Source organism: Sceloporus occidentalis, unplaced genomic scaffold (genome assembly GCF_023333645.1).
Source record: "Sceloporus occidentalis isolate IW3139 unplaced genomic scaffold, rSceOcc1.0.p SCAF_2, whole genome shotgun sequence".
Taxonomy (NCBI): Eukaryota; Metazoa; Chordata; class Lepidosauria; order Squamata; family Phrynosomatidae; genus Sceloporus; species Sceloporus occidentalis.
Window position 1 is genome coordinate 158,360,736 of NW_028316982.1, and position 13,267 is coordinate 158,374,002.

A 13,267-nucleotide genomic window follows, 5' to 3' on the forward strand; every position below is an offset into this window, starting at 1 on the left:
TCTGTAGTTAAGTACATCTGGAAACTGCTAGACCTGGGATGTTATTTAATTTAAAATTACAAAGATAATATTTTTAATATATATACAAAAATAATATTTTTGAAGGGAACTATAGCAGCATATGGAACAAGGGAAAAAACACTGACAACCAAACATGCCTTTGTCTGTAACCTCCATAGCTTCTTTTAAGGCTATTTATGCAATTAGTGAATTAATGAACAAGAAATGTAAGTTTTTGCCTACCCAGCATTAAAACATTGAATTGATTCCCCCCTTTCAACCATCAATAGTAATTAATTTATTTTTTACCTTAATGTTTGAAGTTCCAGCATCCACATATATACACATTAGAAACACTGCTGCTGCAGATGAGACTATTTCAGTAGGAAGCATAGGTCTGCAGTTTGGTTTTCTATTACACACACCTGTTTGCCTTGCATTACACATAATGCTTTATTTGGACTCGCATATGATACTGATTAGTGAAATATTTGTATTAATCAGATAGCTCAGTAGTAGTGTATGGATGCTTTGCATCACACATATCAGATTTAAGCTCTGGCAACCCCAGATACAGGATCTTAGGGGCTGGGTATTGGAAGAAGTGACTCTGGGGAACCCTTACCACACAATATTGTATTAGCATGCCTGCACTTTAAGACATGTTTAATAGGTCCTGTTTTTGTGCTTGACTATTAGAGGACTGAAACAATCAGAGCAGTAGGCAGGAGGGACAGATTTTTGGAGCTGTGGTTTCATATGTTTGGAAATTTGTTCCAGTAGAAATATATACAATTCCATTTTTTACAGTCTCCTCCTCTTCTTTAGCTCTTTCTAAATGGTGCTACTGCAATTTATACTTATTTGCTTGGATTTATTGTTGTCAGTGCTGTTTGTGGTAATTGCAGGTTCTTTGTTCTGGCTTCATTGACAGTGCAGAATGAATACTGTCTGACCCTGCATTAACTGCCATGGCTCAATGTTATGGGATTTTGGGATTTGTAATTTTGTGGGATATTTAGCCTTTTTTGTCAGAGAGGATTGGTGCCACTAACTACAAACTCAAGACACCATAGGATGGAGCCATGACAGTTAAAGCAGTATCAAAGTGTATTAATTCTCTATTTTATTTTTATAGTTGCAACTTGTATTCACTTTATATTGTGATTCAGTATGTTAGCAACTAATTTGGGGGTTTGATACCAAAATCCATTTCTTTTAAATAAACAAAGAGTACATTAAATGACTGCCTGACTCCTATAAGCAACTGCATTGATACTCTCCCTTGTTATACATTTCCCATTTCCCATCAGTTCTCATGTGTTTCAAGCACTTCCTCCTGGTTCAAGAATGAGGCTTCAGAAGACAATGACTTTTTGCCTAGGCCCAAAGGAAGTAAAGGGTCTGAACATGTTGAAGAAAGCAAATCTTGTTCTTACCCTGGCAATGATATGTGGATCATTGCATTTAGCCAGTTTCCCAGCAAAAAGCTGAACTCCAAAGCTTGCAAAAACAAGCATTAAGGTCAGTAAAAGAATGGAAACCTGTAAGAGTAAATTAGAAAAAGTGAAACGTTCTTCAAAACAGCCCAATGATTACTTACTGGCTTCACTGTGGACATCTCCCATTAAGTCACCAGTCTGGTCAAGAGACATGCAATGTTTGGTCAAGAGACCCACAGTGCTGGGAACTGATCAAGCACGGTCTGTCTCCTCTTATTCATATATGGTTTAGAGAAACTTTCTGTAACCAGGTGCCTTCCAGATATGTTTGACAAGTCTCCCACAGAGCATAGCTGCTGACCTTATGGTTGGAGATATAGTTGTGAGATGTAGTCCTAATTTTGCACTCAGAGATGTGTCTACTTTCACCACATTTAAATGCACACCTCACTCCATTCAGGTAATCAGCAATATGGCCTGTATTTCATAAACATAAGTAAACCTCTGTATAGCTACATATGCACACACATACACATGCACACACACAGATACACACACACAACCAGAAGAAGCAGCCTGCTCAGCCTATCATGTTTAATATCCTGTTGTCCACAGGGGTCAACAATATGTCTCTAGAAAGCCCAGAAGCTGGTCATATTTCTCTACATATTCATGTCATCCTGGCATCATAGGGTGCAATAGGTTCTTTAACATTTGATGGATTCTCCATCCTGGATCTAGAACATGAGATGGATGTGCTCATGATCAATGCACAACAGCATTCTCTGCTGCAATCATGATACAAATTAATGCACTTGTATTACACAATAGGCACACTTTCCCAGGTACAAAATATTGCACACAATGTGCATATGAAATATGATATGATCAAAATAGTAGTACTCCTACTAAGTACTACCTTAGTACTACTTAGTGGTAAGCAGTACTGCTTAAAATAAATATATGTAGACTATCAGCAGATGGTGGTCTGAGAAGGAGCGGTTGGTGGTGGTATAGCCTACTGCAAATAAAGAATAGAAGTAGTGTTAGTAATACAATGTCCACATGTTTTTGAATTCATCCAATCTGCTGGTGAAGTAAGAGCTTATTAGATAGGTATGGAGATACAAGTGCAAAGAAATAATAATGAGATTTTAATCTATACTCTTTAGGATGCAGATAAATGCATCAACCTTAGAGCAATTAGGATAGTCACTATTGAATATAATACTGGTTTACTTTTAAAACTGTTTTGGAACAGAAAGAAAATAAGCCATACTTACTAGAAAGATTTCCTTGAAACCACTGAATAGCTCCCGGACAACCTTTCTCATTTGAGGCACCAGTTTAAAGATTCGAAGGGGTCGGAGACACCGGAGCACCATTAAGAGCTGAGCTCCTGATTTAGCAGGAACATTATGTGGCATCCAGCAGAGAAATATTAAGCTTACCTTTTGAAAAAGAGGAAAGATCAATCCAGAATATAACACAATGCATTAAAATCTTATGCATTTATGTTGGAAACTAGCTGCGCAATAGCCTTAAAAATCTTTTTTTAAAAAGTTTTATCTGTCTATATATCTATTAACTATCTGTCTATATCTGTTACATAGAATGCAGGAACAGACCTGAAGAGGCCAATTCTATCCTCCTTTTGTGCAGGTGACTACTATCTCACAGTTATCATTGTATGAACTTCAGCGGAATGCATAAAATGGGGATGCAGTGGTGGTGAAGGCAGCTGCCTCCAGTAGCATATTTTGAGTGTCATAAATGACAAAAAATGTATTTTTGACTGCCATGAGTGGGAAAGGTACTTGGTGGCTTTAGGTACCAGGTACCTTGTACAAAATGAGCCAGCATGGTGTAGTGGTGACCTGGGTTCGAATCTGTTTCAACCATGGAAATCCTTGGGCAAGTCACACTCTTTCAGTCTCAGAAGATGGCAATGACAAACGCCCTCAGAAGAAACTTGCCAAGAAAACTCTGTGATAGTTTCAACTTTGGGTTGCCATAAGTCAGAAATTATTTGAAGGCACAGAACAACAAACATTGGCCTGAGTGCATGTTTGTTCACAAACACCATTTACTGTTCTCTTCAGGAAGCAAAATGTCTTGAGCTGGCCGTGCAGGTAGATGGGAACTACTTTTCCTTGTACCAAAGAAAGGAGTAAACAGCTAAATGCCTACTCAAAGACATATATCACTGGCCTCAGCCGTGCCCTGTAGACTTCATTATGAGCTTGGATAACGCTTAGATATACAGAGGGGAAGGTGGAATTACTCCTGCCTATAGTTGTAATTATTATCCAGATTTTGCCAGACAGCTAGCCACTGAGCCATTAGTTTCTTGTGAGGAAAGACTTCCAAGTAATTCTTCAGGCCTAGCTTTCATATTAAAATGTTTTCCTATTATGTAGGAATGGAAGGATAGGGAAAGATGAATAATGATCTCTTTCTTTATCATGAACCTTTAATCTCCTTTTCTTGGAACGGTGACTTGCTAATTTAAATAAGAGTTTATTTCAAGTTTTAGGACTTGACTATAGATGTGTTTGCTTGTTTTAATTATCCAGTTAAAAATGGTTGGTGCAACTTTGTGCGTGTGTGTGTCTGCACTTATGTTCTTGGCTTATGGCAACCCCATGAATTTCATAGGGTTTTCTTAGGCAAGGATTATTCAGAGGTGATTTTGCCAGTTTCTTCCTCTGAAATACAGCCTACAGAACCTGCCATTTGTTGGTAGTCTCCTATCCAAGTATTAACCAAGGCTGACCCTGCTTAGCATCCAAGATCAGACAGGATCTGGTGCCTGGGAGAAACTTTACCTGCTCACAAGTAATAGTGTGACTTCATAACATAATATTTGTCATATGTTCCCCCAGATTCTTTTACAAATGAAAATGCAGTGCAGGGTCTGTGCGTGCGTGTGTCTCTCTGTGAATGCATATATAGTTCTTGTTGTTCAAAGCTGAAGAAGTAGGGTTCTGAGAAATGACCTCATTTTCTGATTACAGACGCAGAAGCCTTGAATACACAATGGCTGTTACAACTTATAGTCATTGCATCTGATGACACAGTCTTAATATGTGCGAGATTTAATCAAGCTCATAATGTTTTCACTTAAAAGTTTTATGAATCTTTAAAACAGCACCTCTTAGATAATATTAACATTAATTCTTTATATAATGTCATCCAAGGGCAGTTCATTATCAAATGAAACAAGTGAAATAATTTTTCTTTCTTTTTTAATGGACTGTCTAGTATGGACATGGACTACATCACTATAAAGCATATGAGATCCCTATTCTGAAGGTTAATTTGAAAAAAAAAACATCTTCCTCATAACTACCTTTGCATGTACTGGGATATTCTTGGGAGGCCCTCCTCTGAGTACCCTCAGCAACTGAGGAAAGGTGACTGGCAATGGGTCAGAAGGACATCATGGTGGTGGAACCCTGTCTATATCACTCTTACTCCATACATGGAACTCTTGGACATGTCATTTGGTACCTGCAAATTTAATTTTTCTATGCTTGTTGTATTGAAAGAATTTTTCGTACTGACTTATTTGTGCTTTCATTCTGTTTGACGTTCATTTTTTATGTTCTTATTTGTTCTGTTTTTATGATTTTATCCTTATTCTTATCCTATTTTATCTTCCTACTCTCTTAATTCTGATTTTTATCCTCCCTGTTAATGTCTTAAAAAGACAGAGTATGGTCCAAAACACACTGCATAAATAATCCAGTTTAAGTGTGAAGTCGAAAGCTTTCATGGCTGGCATCCATAGTTTTTTGTGAGTTTTTCGGGCTATGTGGCCATGTTCTAGCAGAGGTTCTTCCTGACGTTTTGCCAGCATCTGTGGCTGGCATATGTCAGCCACAGATGCTGGTAAAACGTCAGGAAGAAACTCTGCTAGAACATGGCCACATAGCCTGAAAAACCCACAAAAACAATCCAGTTTGAGACCATTTTAACTGCACTGGCTGAATGCTAAGGAACTCTGGAAACTGTAGTTTTGTGAGACATTGAGCCTTCTTTGTCAGAGAGATCCCTGGTTCCACAATAAACTACAGCTCCCAGAATTCCCCAGCACTGAGCCAGGTAGGTTAAAGCGGTCTCAAACTGGATTATTTATGCGGTGTGTTTGGGACCAAAATTAACCTTATTAAATAAACAAATAACCTCAGACATAATATACATATTCACTGAAAGTAGTTTAATTGGGATGAGGTTCAAGTGAATAACAGCCAAATAAGAAAAGGAACTTTGAATATAACGTGCAAGTTTATTTCAGTGGTGACTGAAACTAAGGGATACCAAGCAGAAAAAGTGCCAACTAATTTGTTTCTTCTTTTCCCCTTCTTGGATAACGTGTTGCCTGAGATTACTAAAGAGTACTGAGAGGAAAATAAACTAATTTAAAGCATAGCAACAGTACAAACGAATTGTACTAATTTGTCAAACATTTGCATACATTTGCATACAAAATGTAGTTGGATAACAATGTACTAAAAATACTCTGCTTGATAGTACTTTGCACAACTTTGCACAGTGGCAGAATTGTAGCCAATGAGGTGAATTCGAGGCGCGATTATAAAAAGGCTGTCAATATGGATCTTTTTCGACAGGCCTTCCCTGAATAACTGGCTTAATTGCCCCACTGATATGGACCATCCTAGTGACTACCCCATGATGTCCTGTTTCCTGTTTGTGATTGTTTTAATGGTTTTAATTATATTTATTATAGTTATTGTTGTTGTAATTATTATGTTGATTTAGTTTAAGGAGGGAGGGGATAGTGGGATTTATTGTATTGTATTGTATGGATTTTATTGATGTAAGCCACCTCGATTTTGTTGGAGAGGTGGGGTAGAAATAATAATAATAATAATAACAATAATTTTAAGCTTAGGTGAAAGTTAAAGAAACCATTCTTTAAAAATTATTCTTAATTCCTAATGTGGATTCTGATTCTTATTCATTCAAATTAAGCCCGTCTTTTTTTTAAAAAAGTAACCCAACTGACATAGAAGATTAAATGTATTGGAGAAAAATGTATAAAGAACAAAAACTTACAAGGTATATAAATATATCCATGACACCCCCAAAGTCTCTTATGACTGCCGTTGGAGTGAAAAACAAGCCATCAGCCATAATCTTCAAATTAAGTTCAATACTCATGAATATTACAAAAACATATTCAGCAATCTGAAAAACATAGGAAAGACAAATGAATATTTAGTTATAAAACTTGTTATAAAACAACATTATTTTGTACAACAACTGACTTTTGTCATGTTACCTGAAGTGTTGGTGCATGCATCACTCTTCGAAAGGGAGATTCAAACATCATTGAAATGCAGGAGCATATAGTAACAATGATCATTACCCAGTCTAGGTAAGTAACCAATCCCAACAAATCGCTGGAAAAGAATGAAACAAACCTAATTAGGGGAGGGCCTCAGAAATTTAAATAGAAAACTGTTGAATTTATAGCATGAATTAGAAAAATAACTGCAAAATATCTCATAGTTTTAGTGTTTTAGACACTCATGGCAACATTATTCCTGCTGAAATATAGCAAATGAACATTTTCTAGACTTTTTTAAATTAAAAGAAATAACACTACACAGAAAAACACAAACTGTAATTATTAGAATAAACCCTCTTCCTCTCCTTCATCATGCTTACTAAAGTTGATGATATTTGGTATTTTTCACTGCTCCAGTAACAGGGTCTGTTTTCGAGCTGTAACAGAGGAAAAACAACTTTTAGAATTAGATCCCTAGTTATTTTGTACATTATGTAAAAGACTCCTGGGTCTGGGCCTGAATTGTTGAGCTCATAAAGTTTTAAATAATAACATCAACAGAAATTATGACAATGACTCTGATCCTTTTACTACCATATTCTTTTATTTATGGCATGACTGAACTGAAGAGGATTTCCTTAAAAGTTCTGATCAGTTTTAGAGTGGAAATTATTTTAAAAATGACATGCAGAAACAACCCTACATGTATGTTTTTTGGGAATAAGCCCCCTTGAACTGTATAGGACTTATTTCAGAGTAGACACACACAAGATTTTGCAATTAGTGGGTGATAGATGTGACAGGAATCTATAAAATTATAGGCAAAGGCAAATTTGTCTTAATCCTTGGAAACAGTACAACTTGGGGTTATCCAGTATGTTGAGAGATCTTGTAGCACCTTTGAGACTAACTGAAAGAAAGAAGTTGGCAGCATGAGCTTTCGTAGACTAGTTCCTCAGATGCCTTTGGTGGAGTGGAAGCCAAGGACTTACACATTTCAACACTATCTGAGTCCGTTCTCAGGGGAGCGTCCTGACTCTTCCGTTCTCTCCATCTGCAGGCTAGTTTCCAAAGCCAAACTGGTCTTGCCATCTCATTTCCATAATCAATGACTATGTCTTTGTCCACAAATGACCATCGTTAAAACTGAACTTGGTACTTCATTTCCATACCCTAAGGATTTTGAATTTGAATAGACATTCTCCCATACCTATGACATATATATGTCTGTCCCTGGCTTCCACTCCAGCAAAAGCATCTGTGGAAGTAGACTAAAGTCTATGAAAGCTCATGCGGCCAACTTATTTCTTTCAATTAGTCTCAAAGGTGCTCCAAGATCTTTGAATTCTATCACTTGGGGTTAGCCAGTAATGCTGACTGACAGAAGCTCCTTCACTTCCAATGAAAATATTTCTTCATATATTATGTAACAGGTAAAACTAATAAACTTACATGCCTAGCTTTCCCAAGATGGCTACTTTCTTAGATGGCTTTTTAAAAGGCTTAGACAATCCATGTGGGATAAGACTGCCAATGGTCTTGGAAACTAGCCTGCAGCTGGGGAGAATAGATGAGTGTAGGATGCCCCCATGAGGATAGGGTCAGATAGTGTTGAAATGTGTAGTGAGTCAGGAAGCCATTGTCCCTGTTCAATCTATTGCTGAGGGATTGTAGTTTATGAATGAATTCCAATTCTTCAGTTTCTCGTTCCAATCTACCTTTGTAGTTCTTTTGTTTAAGGACTGCTATTCTGAGGTCTGAGATGGAATGCCCAGGGAGATTGACCTCCATGGTCAGAAGCAGTATACCTCTGAACTAGGGATGCAGAAGCCTGTCAGTTTTTTCTGTTGGATTCAAAGTATGTACAGCGCGCCCGCGTATGACGCGGGCGCGCTTTACGCGGCTTGAGCATACACGCTCAAGCTGCAGGGTGCGCACGGGGTGGAAGGGGTGGTGCATCCCATTCAATTGAATGGGCGTGCGCGCCTGTTGCGCCCCGTGTGCCGCTGTGCACGAGCCCCATTGTTTCCAATGGGGCTTGAGCATAGGCTGAAATCGCCTTACGCGGAGGGATCCGGAACGGATCCCCGTGTAAGGCAAGGACCCACTGTATATGGTTTTCCATCATTAATATTAAATTTGTCAAGTTTGATAAGCAGTCCCAGTTATCACCCATTAGAAGTGAACAAATTCAGTATATACAGTGCTTTTAAGTATGACAAGGAGCATGCCTCTCTAGCTCACTATATAGGTGTTAAAGATGAAGAGTTCCTCAGGGAAAAAAAAAGAGTTGACAATCCTCACTCGTTACTAATATAATATATACAGGCGCAGACTTTTTGGAATTAAGCACTAAAAACTCTGTGCCTGAATGGATAAATCTGCCTGTAATGTTTGTGGCAGACTACTTCCTTGATCCAGCTGAGGTCTATTACATTGGTGTGTTACAGATCGCCCAAAAGCGGGCAGTCTGGTGCCGGCTCCATTAGCTACACCGAGAAGCCCCAGCAGCCAGACCCGGAAGTGGTGCCGCAAGGTGCGAGGTGTGCACTTGCGGTGTCACTTCTGCTGCGCCACGTCTGGACGCTGTGCGTCCAAGATGTAAATATGGCAGCGCCCATGTGGACGGGCGCTGCCATTTAGTACGCGCTCTGCGCGTCCTAGGGAGAGGGGTGGTTAGGAAGGTGAGAACCTTCCTAACCCTAGCACGCCCCTTCCTAACCGTAGGACGTGCAGAGCACATACTAAATGGCAGTGTGTAACCCACCATTGTCTTTTTAAAAATAATTCAAATTCTTTCTACCCCATATATGAAGAAATTTGTACATTTAGGAAAATTATTTCAAAAACCCAGTCATACAAAATTCTTGCCGAACCCCAGTTTGAATAGCAGATGCTGGGAACAAATAACAGAAAGGCCCTTATGACCAGATGACAACAGCGTGCAGGACAAGATAAGCCTAGTTTTTAATACATCAATGTACTTCTTATATGCAATATTCTTGTGCCCAATATGAAAGTGATTAGAGACGAGGATCAAGTAATGTTTGGACCACACGTATTATGATGAATGAAGAGATGAAGTGCTATGATCAGCCAAAACAAGATATACGTACACAATCACAAAGTACTCATTTACTTACGCATTAAAGCGAGCTCGCACAACCACTCTGCAGAAATTTCTGAATCTGTGTTCACGACCAACTATGAAAAGAGGCTTGTCAAAATAGGGGTGATTTTCTCGCAACTCTTCTTCCTGGACTTTCCTTTTAAGTATGACATAAGGAGTTATAAGATACTCAATCATGAACAACACATCAGTCACATATAAACATCTCCTTTTCATTCTTAGATTTCAGGATTGGGGTGGACTGCGTTGGGCTGTGTTGGAGAGTCTGTCAATAGTTTAAATTCAGAAACCTTAGAAACTTCTGCTCAGCTATGATAATCATTAAACATGATAACCATCACATAGCTTTTGACAATCTCTTAATTTTACCTTTTGAGGAAACTCCCTACACCTCTTGGTGCATGAATATGTGAGTTACCTTAGAGGTTCCCAACCTGCAGCTCTAAGATGCTGCTGGGATACAATTCCCATAAACTCTAACCATGAAGATCAATGGTTGGGGATGGTGGAAGATGCAGTCCAACAATATATGTGATCATACTAAGCTAGATGACCATGGCCCAAAATGCATGGGCCAAATAAGGCGGCTTCTGGCTGCTTTGGGGGAAAAGCTGCACTAATTGGGGGGAAAAGCTGACCCAAAAAGGAGAGGATATAATCTGTTCCTGCTGGCTGGGACTGCAGCAGCAGCCCACTTTGGAAGCAGGCCATGCAGTTGCTGTGGTCCTGGCCTGATTGTGGCCGGAGTAGTCTCTGGCCACTCTTTACTGGCCATGTGCACTGGCCCCATGACTTGGGAGCAAAATAAGCTCAGAAGTGAATGAGTTCTTTTTTGTTGTTGTTAAAATAGGAAGCTGCAAAGGAGAGCCACAAACTGTCAAAAACCAAAGTGCTCCTGCAAAGGGCAAAGTGAGAGGTCTATGTCCAAGAGAAATGTTCAGGACAAGTTTTGATTTCATTAAGAGACCTCTAAACATCCAGTGTTGTCAGAGCACACCCTTAATTTAGTGACCTCCTACTGGTGGTCAGAAATTTATTGGTATTTCTGAGTTTCTTTCTAAACCTCTACCTCACACTCTGTGGAGGCCCTTGAATTAGACTAGTTTTAAGCAAAAACAGTAAAGACTGGATACATATAGCGGATGGCATATATTACATTGGCTTAGAATAAAAGTACTAGGCAAGCTACTGTGGGTTGGTTGTTGTAGATTACTTCCCCAGACACAGTCTTACTAGTGGCAAGCAACAGAGTACTTTATGGGATCAATGAAAGGAAAAGCTACCTCCTGCTCTCCAAAAGAAAGACAAAATATGAATAAATACTTAGAGGTAATTCAAATGAAATATTTTTCTTCAAATGAAAATATACTGTTGAATCTGAACTACAAATGTACATATTGAGCATGCATATAGTGTTCCTTTCCTATTCAGTAACTGCTCACTCTTTGAAAATTAAGGTACACTTTATACTTGTGAACTCCAGTTGTAACTGGTGTTGTACTAGGACATTTTGCATTTCTGAATTATTCAATTTGCATTTGCATTGCTATGAGTATGAAGAAGATACAGATGCAGTAGTTTTCAGGCCTGTTCTTTTCTATCACTCAGCATAGATGAGTGCTTCAGCATTTTATCTCCTAATCAGCTATTCTTTTCCTGAATTGACTAAAAGATGCCCCAGATTAATTTGCCAGCAGGTTTTAGAGAGGCATTACTAATCATATATTCAGTAACAGCCCTAGGTTTATTGAGCTGTTTCCCTACGCAGGTGAAGGCAATGTCTTTTTGAAGAGTTTTCATAGTCTCCTTTTTGTAATACTTTAAAGAGTGCTACTTCTGGATTTTTTAAAAAAAATATCTTTGATGGTTTAATCCAGAATCCAATGGATTGTCTGATGTGAGAATATTTCCATCAACACAACTGGGTGAGTGCAATCCTTTTTTCTTATTACTGCCCCATAAGGGATGCTAGATTGGATTCAGGATGGGACGCTTGTAACTTTAAGCAGAAATAGATTGAGAAGCAGGAAGAGGTACAATAAAACTCTGCAAAGCCCTCCCTGTTTCCCCACTGCAAGAGTCGTTTTAGGAGACGATGGCTGCATCTGAAAGTGTGAGGTAAGAGAAGACAGGTACCTTCTCCTGGCTTCAGAGAGTTTTATGGCATAGTTTTTTGTGGGTTTTTCAGGCTATGTAGCCAGTCTCTGAAGATGACAGCCACAGATGCTGGCAAAAATCGGGAATAAACTCTTCTAGGACATGGCCACATAGCCAAGAAAACCCATGAAAAACTATGGATGCTGGCCATGAAAGCCTTCGAGTTTTATGGCACTTCATCCTGTTTCTCAGTCTGTTTGGCTTTAAAGTTACAAAAGTCTCATTCTACATCCAACCTGACACCCCTGGTCCTATATGCCCCCAATCCATGCTCCAGAACTAGAAAACCCTCCAGAGCACATTTCCAAACTATGCCAAGCACAAGGGAAGGAGAGTGCTGTAGGGCTAGTGTAGCATTAACTTTAGGCCTTTGTCCATTCCAAGCTGCTTTTAACAACATTTTAGTGTTCTGCATTTAACAAATGCTATTTTTATTATTCCTCACAGCTTGCTTTTTTAATATCTATACTGTTTGAATCTATTGAGATTATTAAGCTATTTCTGTCACAATGTCATTAATACAGTTTTAGTCTGTGGGTTGATATAACTTAATACATCATTTAAAAAATATACTGTAATTACTACCTTAAAAGATTAACCTTGGAAGACAGCCTGTAAACACCACAAAGAAATAAATGTACTTATAAAACCCTGCCTCATTCTGTCCAGGCATTTAAGAATGCTTCTCACATGCTGTTTGCTTTGATATTTGTGCACATCATCTAAAAAGAAAGTATGCCTTTTGCTTCATAAATCTTATGTTTAGCCATATGCACCTTATGCAAATATGCAAGACTGATCAGCTAAAACCCATCTAATTGATTGCTTAAAATTTGTTGAATTAGGAGAAGCCAAAGGAGAGATGTTAAATATAAGAAACCCATAGGAAATTTATATTCAAAGTACCTTTTCATTTCTGCTTGTTCTTTCTTCTCTTGGATCATTTTTATCTCACTGTCTTCTCTCTGTGCATTTCTATACCTCACTGTGTTAGAATGCTGGAAGAAGAATAAATATATTTTTAAAAAGGGACCTACTTTTCACTGTGAGACCAAAGACAATGAAAGTAAGGCCATATTCCATGAAAAAACTAAGCATCTTTATACCCCATTGCCTTGTACAGGAGGGCTATCCAGAGATAGTAATGAGACCAATTAAATTTAGAAGGATCTATCAGTGGGTAGATTTCACATAATTCTTCAAGGTAACTTCTTCTATCCC

The 13,267-nt window shown here is 38.5% G+C and overlaps 1 protein-coding gene across 8 annotated transcripts in view; it reads right to left on the reverse strand.

Moving 5' to 3' along the window:
• NALCN (sodium leak channel, non-selective) overlaps positions 1-13,267 on the reverse strand; it is a 300,415-nt gene that overhangs the window by 40,380 nt on the left and 246,768 nt on the right. For all 8 annotated transcript variants that reach the window (XM_089511232.1, XM_089511233.1, XM_089511229.1 and 5 more), the window contains 7 exons: positions 12,953-13,044; positions 9,903-10,025; positions 7,140-7,196; positions 6,751-6,871; positions 6,525-6,656; positions 2,726-2,893; positions 1,440-1,544 (listed from right to left, as the gene is read on the reverse strand). In XM_089511232.1, the coding sequence (XP_089367358.1) occupies positions 1,440-1,544; positions 2,726-2,893; positions 6,525-6,656; positions 6,751-6,871; positions 7,140-7,196; positions 9,903-10,025; positions 12,953-13,044 (798 nt within the window). The remainder of the gene's footprint in view (positions 1-1,439; positions 1,545-2,725; positions 2,894-6,524; positions 6,657-6,750; positions 6,872-7,139; positions 7,197-9,902; positions 10,026-12,952; positions 13,045-13,267) is intronic.